This window comes from Teleopsis dalmanni, chromosome 1, assembly GCF_002237135.1.
Source record: "Teleopsis dalmanni isolate 2A chromosome 1, ASM223713v2, whole genome shotgun sequence".
Classification (NCBI taxonomy): Eukaryota; Metazoa; Arthropoda; class Insecta; order Diptera; family Diopsidae; genus Teleopsis; species Teleopsis dalmanni.
The window spans coordinates 233,740,991-233,749,309 of NC_051846.1; the positions used below are offsets into that span (position 1 = coordinate 233,740,991).

At 28.8% G+C, this 8,319-nt stretch overlaps 1 protein-coding gene across 1 annotated transcript; it reads left to right on the forward strand.

The window, feature by feature from the left end:
• The first annotated feature begins 27 nt into the window (after window positions 1-27).
• LOC119668014 lies at window positions 28-1,097 on the forward strand. Its single transcript, XM_038077378.1, has 3 exons — window positions 28-316; window positions 406-524; window positions 596-1,097. The coding sequence occupies exons 1-3, from the start codon at window positions 57-59 to the stop codon at window positions 745-747; spliced, it is 531 nt and encodes a 176-aa protein (XP_037933306.1). The 5' UTR covers window positions 28-56; the 3' UTR covers window positions 748-1,097.
• Window positions 1,098-8,319: the final 7,222 nt, after the last annotated feature.

The following is an 8,319-nucleotide window of genomic DNA, read 5'->3' on the forward strand; positions in this document are numbered from 1 at the left end:
TTTAATCGTATATTTTATTAGCACCATATGGCATCTTTGCTCGTTCTTGTGTTGCCATGGCTAAGGATGCACGTACAAGCTTCAAAATTATTGATGATGATGGTTGTCCAACTGATCCTACAATCTTCCCTGGCTTCACTGCTGATGGTAATGCTCTACAATCGACATATGAAGCTTTCCGTTTCACTGAAAGTTACGGTGTTATCTTCCAATGTAATGTTAAATACTGTTTGGGACCATGTGAACCAGCGGTATGTGAATGGAATATGGAATCATTTGAATCTTTGGGCAGAAGACGTCGTCGTTCAATTGAGGGGTAAGTACAGTCAGTTATGATTTATTATATTTATTTTAAATATTTATTTTAAACAAAATTATTAATACATAATTAACTCATTAAATCAGTAATGAAACTAAAGAAGCTGATGAGGATATGAACATTTCACAAGAAATACTTGTGCTGGACTTTGGTGATGAGAAACGTGAGTTCTTTAAGGCTGATCCAAGCACAGATTTTGCTAAAGGTTCGTATATGAAATTAATTAAGAAATAAAAATTTTAAATACAACTTTATACGTTCTTATTTCCCCTGCAGATAAGACTGTCACTATCATTGAGCCTTGCCCCACCAAAACATCAGTATTGGCACTCGCTGTTACCTGTGCGCTCATGATCTTATTGTATATCTCAACGTTGTTCTGCTACTACATGAAGAAATGGATGCAACCACACAAAATTGTAGCATAAACTGAGGCGCAGAGAAACTACCGAGAAAAATTATTAGACACTTACGAGTACTTCAAATTTTCCTACTAAAGAACTAACAAAAATGCTTAATATTTCGAAATAATTTGCGTAGCAAATGAAGTTCGATAAGAAAACGCAATAATTAATATTTTAAGGATTAATTAAAGTTAAAAATTAAATAGTTGCTAAGTTTAAAGAATATAATATCTAGTTTAGGGCTGTTTTTAAAATGTTAACTGAAATGTTGCGGCAAAAGTGCGCGAAAAACAATTTTCGTGCAATTTTAGAGTCAACAAAGTAAATATACATTTTAAAGACAATAAAATTAATAAATAATTTATTTAAATCGAAAGCAATTAAAGAAATATTAGTTAATAATAGAAAAAGCTAGAAAAGAGCTTTGAATATATATTATAATTAATTGAAAATCGCACAAATTTAAATAAAGACCCTGCTGAAACGCACACACCTAATACGAAAATAAATTTCAGAAGTGAAGCAACTATCTCATTTCTGAAACTGTCTATTATATATTCGATCAATTTTCTCATCAGTACTTACCACTTAACTAAACTTAATTTAGCTATAGGCCACTTTCTATGAAGTTCTAAAATTCATAATATATAAAAAAATAACTGAAAATTCTACATAACAGAATTTTTTTGTTAATAATTTTTTAACTTCAATAGAGACTGCGTCCCACCACGAAAATCTCATCATTTCAGCTCAAAATATTCGCTATTTATTTATTTAATATTTATTTAAAATTATTCATAAATTAATTATGTTTTATACGATTTTGTGCTTAAATTATTTATATGCATTTATTTAGTAATAATTAAAACAAAAAGTAATCGAATTAAGTTGGAAAAGAGCATTTAGTAGAATTTTGCAACGCATTTTTTTATTTATATAAACTTTAAGTACGCATAAATACTTTGATTAGATTTTGTATATAAGTTCTAAAATATGAATTTTTACAAAAATTGAAAATACAAATAAAAATTAACTGATTAATTTAAAATTAAAAATTTTTATATTAAAAAAAAACAAACAAATTATATATATTGTAATAAGATTAATGCATAAAAAATAAAGAATGAACTTTTGAGAAAAATTTAACTTTTGCTTTTTATTTGGCGTTTGGCATCTGTTTGCAACCTGGCAACTTCTTACTACTTAAAAGAAATCCAATATTCTCATTGAGATGCCCCGTAGAGATAGTCTCATGGTAGGTTTACTTACAGGTCACTGCGAATTAGGGAACTATACTAGAAGATTAAATATCCGTTTCAATCATACCTCTCGCAGCTGTGGAGATGATGATGAGAGTCATCATCTACTGAACACTTTAGAAGCCACCTTTCTTGAAGATCTTGATAAATTACAAGACCTCCCACTTAACAGCATTCTGAGCTTAGTCGAAGGTTCTAGGTGGTTTTAAACCCTGAGTTTTCTTCTACATACGGTAACACAATGGGCCAATAGGCATTAGTGGATCCCCTAGGAATCGCCGGTATAACCTAATCTAATCTTTCAATGCGTTACTTACCCCTATTCTAATGGATTGGGAATGGGAGTTTTTTCCCTATATTAGTAAGTAAGTTATAAGTAAGTTATGTTAGAGATTAGTTAAAAAGAGTTAAATTTAATATGTAAGTAATCAATAATGATCAGTTTTTCGAATATATATAAATATATATATTTTTTTGTTATCCTCAAGTGTTTTAATTTAAAATAATGAAAACAATAGAAGATGTGGAGAAATTAAAGTTACGGAAAATTGAAAACTAAATATTTAACACCGTTTAAAAAGTGTAATTTTTTATTTTATTTAAAAAAAACATTTTCATAAAGTTACGGGTTAAATAAACGACCTAAGCCTGGTAAAAAATATAAACACTAAATAAATATTGATCGTAATAACAATTTATTGAAAATTAAAAACAAAATTGAAATAACGTCGACATTTGGAAATGGAGAAACTCAAACTTCAATGAAAACATTAATAATTCCAATATTGTTACATTCATATATAAGATATATTATTTTTTATTATTTTTAAGAAAAAAAAACGAGTTATGTAAGTATTTAAAAAATAAAAAAATAATTAAAATAAAAAATGTTTTTAATTATTTACTCAAATGTATTCATTATTAAATGCAATTGAATTTATAAAATACAAATTTTTTTTATTTAAAGCATTAACTGATGCTCAATTTCTCTTCATTTGTTTATTTTGCTTCTTATATTCCTACTTTTCGCTATCAAAAAATGCAAATGCTGCCAAAGTTCAAAAAAAAAAAATTTCAATTCAATTCTAGGGAGCAATACGTTTTGGGAGAAACTTATTACCTGGAAATATATGAAATAGGGGTGAATGCAAAAATCATATACTAAGTTTTTTATTTCTGGAGAATTCATACTCAAAATGTATTTTGCTATCTTCTTAAATTCAGAGTATTTCTTTGACTTCAATTTCCGCAATAAATTGAACCTTATTTCTTCATTCAATATAAGGCACTCAGAAAATCTGTAGATTCTTAAATTATTTTTATTTAATTTTATAAAACACTTGAATCGATTTGGATTGAAAATCTTCATAAATTCTTTTTAAATAACTTAAAAAAAATTATCCCTTCCAGCAAAACCATTTCTTCTAGATAGAATGAAGACGTGTGTTGATCCAACCATTAACACTTAAAGTCAAAAATAACTATTGCCCATTGTGTTCTCTATAAAAAGGACACCAGGAGATGAATATTGCTTCCAATATATTTTCTCATACTCAGAGATAACTATTACCTATATAGTTATTTTACCCATATTATATCACCCATATTTTTTTTCTTGTCCATACATGGTACACAACCATTGTTTCTAAAGAGTTTGGTTTTTTTAATAAAATCAAGGCGATTTGATAAGTTTATTTTCAGTATTTTTACCAGGCCACATTCAACCTCCTGTTGTAGTCCCTTGTAGGACTTCTAGAGGTCAAAGCCGCCTTGCCTTTAGCCCTGCATAGAAAGTGATTGATACGCTCCTCTTTTCTTCGTCATAGTAACTAATACACTAGTCACTTGTCAAAATGCACCAACTGTGTAATAGCACAGTGCCAATAACCACCATACGAACTGTGGTTTACACAAACTCAAAAGATCTTTCATTCTACTCGTATCCAAACGTGATCATACTGTTCTAACGATCTTACAGTACACGCGGTCCATAAATTAACAATTTGTTAGAATAGTTTTAACTATTTACATTATTTTCTTGTATTTACTGCTCTATAGGTAGTAATTCAATTATTTTCATATCGTTTTGGTTTTCATTCGCTAGATTTTTGGATTTCTTCGGAAATAGGGTAAAATTTATGCGTGTACTTACATGTTTACTTGTCAACTACTGCTTCAAACACCTTTTTCGCTGCAGTATCTCTATCCATTTTCACGACATGACCAAGCCAATGAAGCCGGTGGATGATAATTTGCTGTATTATATCAATGTCATGATAAAACTCGTACTGGTCGTGGTTCATTTGTATGCGCTAGTCGTTGCCAACTCATAGAGGACCAAAGATGTCACAAAGAACTTTTTTCTCTAACACTCCCAGTACTGATTCCTCATTCTGTGATAACGTCGATGCTTCTGCGCTATACAGAAGTACAGAAATGATGAGCGACATATAGAGCTCTACATCTCAATTGCCTACTGATCCCATGGTAGCACCTTCTAGCAATGGTGATTCTTTATCTGATCTTCAGGCGGATATTGTTGATGTTTAACAGATTCGAAAGTATAGTCGCCAGCCACTAACTCGGCGTCCCTGTGGCTCATATTTCTACCAGTAACCGACATATACTTCGTTTTCCTCTCATTTACCGCTAAGCCCATTATTGCAGATTCCTTTTCGATTGCAGCAAAGACGTTTGCTACGCCTAATAATGTCAATATCGTCGGCGTAAGCAAGGAGCTGGACACATTTGTAAAATATTGTTCCATTACCATGAATACCTGACCTGCACATTATCACTTGCATTACGAAATTGAAAAGATCACATGATAAGGAATCACTTTGTCTAAAGCCTCACACGATATCAATAGGCTCGATCTTTTAAATTTTGTTGCCCAATCGAAGTAATTTAAAATTTTTGTAGGAGTGTTAGTAGACATTCATATTTTTATTTATCTGTCAAATTATATAAAACACTCCGTATTTACCAATCGAAAATAAAACGGCACTAAAACCCATTAAAAGAGCTAATCGATTGAAAAAATTTCTCCAGATTTAAATTTTCTCGAAAAAGCCATAAGATAATATTAACAAATAAATAAATTTAACAAATGTTTCCAAAGACTAATGTTGATGAGTATTTGGCAATACTCGAATGAGATTTTCAGTCCGTCATAAATTCCATTTATCACCTCTTGTCTCTTCCGTAAAGGTATACATTCCAAGGAGTCTATTCCGTTTGTGCATTAGTGCAGGGTATTCTAACAGCAAATGTGTGGTTGACTCCTCATTTTCTTCGCAGAATCTACAGTTTACATCCGTATATATATCGAAATTGCAAGGTGATATTTTAATTTACAGTGATCTGTTAGAATTCCTGTAATGATTTCGAGTTTTTCTTTTATAGGTTCACACACTCCTGATATCTATTATTGTTATAGGTACCAATTAGTGAATTGGTTAGTGTTAATCCTGGTATATTAGCTCAGTTGTATTGTCTGTTCTGGTTCCCCTTCATCTTTATGAGAAAAAATAGGGGACTATGTTCTAATTTACAGAGAGGTTCCGGCCTCATCATCGGTGTGATTGCTCCTTTCCTGGCTAGTTTGTCTGCGTATTCGTTTCCACGTTGGCCAGTATGATCCGGTACCCAGAGAATGGATACCTGATTTGATTCGCCTAGCATATTTAACTTATCAAGGATTCTTGCACCAGTATTGAAAGCATCTGATGCGAGTTTTGTACCTTGATCACTGGTTGGCTATCTATCAGTATTGCGATAGTTTTTCCCTAGTGATACCGTTCAATATTGATAACACGCACTTGAATATTGCGTAAATTTCCGCTTAAAAAATACAAGTAATTTGTCCTAGCGCTTCTTAATGCCTCTTGCCTGATCCGACTATACCTGGTCCGGCACATTCCTCCACCTGTAATAGGCTTACTATTGAAAAACTATTTTAATAGTAATTGTGTTTATTTTTATTGTTAGGGAATGTGACACTGCGACCGTCGGGTGTATTGTGCCTCTTCTGGGCTTAGAGTAGGTCTTTATGCCCTGTTGCGAAAATAAAAAGTAGTATAGAACCTACTTTACAGAGTTTTATTGTCTTTTCCGTAAGAATATAAATTCCTAGGAGCGTATTTCGTAGGTGCATTAGCGAACCTTTGTGTTTAAAAAATAAACATAATTTGGTAAAACAAAGAAAATAACTTTATATATAAACAATAATATTACCAATTAGCTGGTTGTATTTTTATTTTAGTAAAAACCATTTATGAAATATCTTACAAATTCTCTTTCTCTCTCTCTCTCTCTCTCTCTCTCTCTCTCTCTCTCTTTCTATCTCTCTTCTCACCTTATATTTAATTAAAAATTAATACTACATTAAATTAACTTCATTTGAATTTCTTATTTATTTGATATCAATATTTATTAAATACATAGAGATATAGTTTTTTTCTTTTTTGCTGATATACAAGTGTATCTTTCATTCACTTCTTGATGTGTATGTATGTATAAATATATACAAAAATTGTATAGATAAAATTTATTTTTTGTTTACACAACTGAAATGCAAATAAAAATTTGTTTAGATTAACATATTTTTTTTTTTCAAATTTCTACTAAATAATGTTATAAATAACATAATGTTTTGGATACTTTATAGTTATAGATTTAAAATGCTTAAAGATAATTGTATTTTAATGTTTACATTTAATAAACACTTTTGACAAGAACTTAGATAACACACTTAATATTGGTTTGGTTTACTTTTTTGTTTTTGTAATTTCGTTGAATATTATTTAAATAATTTATTGCCAAATTATAAATTTCTAATAAAAAAGTAAATTAGTATATAAAGTATATAGTTTTGTTCATAACATGTAATTAAAGTTTTGCATTTTTGTTTTAAAATTATTATATTTAACATTGCAAAAACAGTTACACAGTCTCTTTGGAAAAATAATTCATAAAATTGTGATAATGCATTATTTTATAAATTTTTGTAATGTTTTTCTTTTTCTTTAATTTTTATAATTAATATTTTAACTTAACGTAATTGACTTATAATTAACGATCGCCAGGAACGTTTGTAATATTTATTTATGCTCATATATATGCATTTATATTTGTATTATCAAAACAAATATTTGGGACGATTTATACAAAATATTTCTAATAAAACAAATAATTAACAAAATTTTATAAAATACACTAAACTTTTGTGTACAAATAATTTGTTGCTCATATTATTTAATTAATAATTATTAAGTCATATAATATATGTGTATTTTGTATTTTATTTTATTTTTTTTTTGTTTTTAAACAAAATCTATTCAGGCACTTTCGGTTAAAAAAATAAAATAAAAGAAAAGCTAATGAAAATTTATGAAAAGCAGTGCAATTTTCATGTTTTATTTCAGTCTAAAGATAAGTTTTAATAAAATTATTCAATATTATTATTAAATATTAAAAATATATTAACAAAAAAAAAAACGTGTGTAAAATAAACAAAAACAATTTTTAATGTTGCACAATACAAAATCATAATAAAATAAAACTGCAAAAATAAGGTAGAAAAGCATTAAAAAAAAAAATAAATTTAATTAAAGTAATTATTGTATATTAATTAATAATGTGTGTACAATAACGACGCTTTGTATTAACCTTCGTAGAGTCAGAGTTCATATACTAAACATACTTACTCACATATATATTGCCAAACATTACAGGCGCAAGTCATAGAACCCAAATAATCTTATTTTGTATATATATGGGTTATTTAATAGAGAGTTCTCTTTACACCGTTAGGAATATAAACAGGTAATTGTGATGAAGGGATCGAAAATTCATATATTATTAAAAAAAACCAGCAAATAATAGTTAAATAGATAGATTTATAAAAATATTAATATTAATAAAGTATTTATTAGAACTAATGGATAATTATGCAGACCAAACTCTTCTAATGGGTACCGCTCATTTTCGGTACACACTTTTTTTAATTCAATTCTTTTTTAATATTAATTAAATTTGGACTCTTAGTCGAAATCTCCTCCTGAACATAAACAAGCTAGCTGACTTATAATTATCCGCTCAGCTCACTATTTATTATTTTATTTCATTATTTATTTGTGGGTTAACATTAAAATTCATTTTAAAGTTAACTAAAAATAAGGAACTGTACTACTAGGTTCTTCGCCCTGGCACTATACATTATATTTTCTTAGCAGATAGGATACTGTAAGTGCAAATAGACTGCAGACAATGTTAAGACTTTCAAAATTATTTTGGATCAAATATTTTAGCCTATTTCCCGAAATATGTTGTGAAG

Excerpts from the sequence above, each read along its gene's own strand:
- LOC119668014 (XM_038077378.1), top strand. The coding sequence starts at position 57 with ATGGCTAAGGATGCACGTACAAGCTTCAAAATTATTGATGATGATGGT. Across the intron at positions 317-405 it reads CGTCGTCGTTCAATTGAGGG|TAATGAAACTAAAGAAGCTG; the intron begins GTAAGTACAGTC and ends TCATTAAATCAG. Across the intron at positions 525-595 it reads AAGCACAGATTTTGCTAAAG|ATAAGACTGTCACTATCATT; the intron begins GTTCGTATATGA and ends TTTCCCCTGCAG.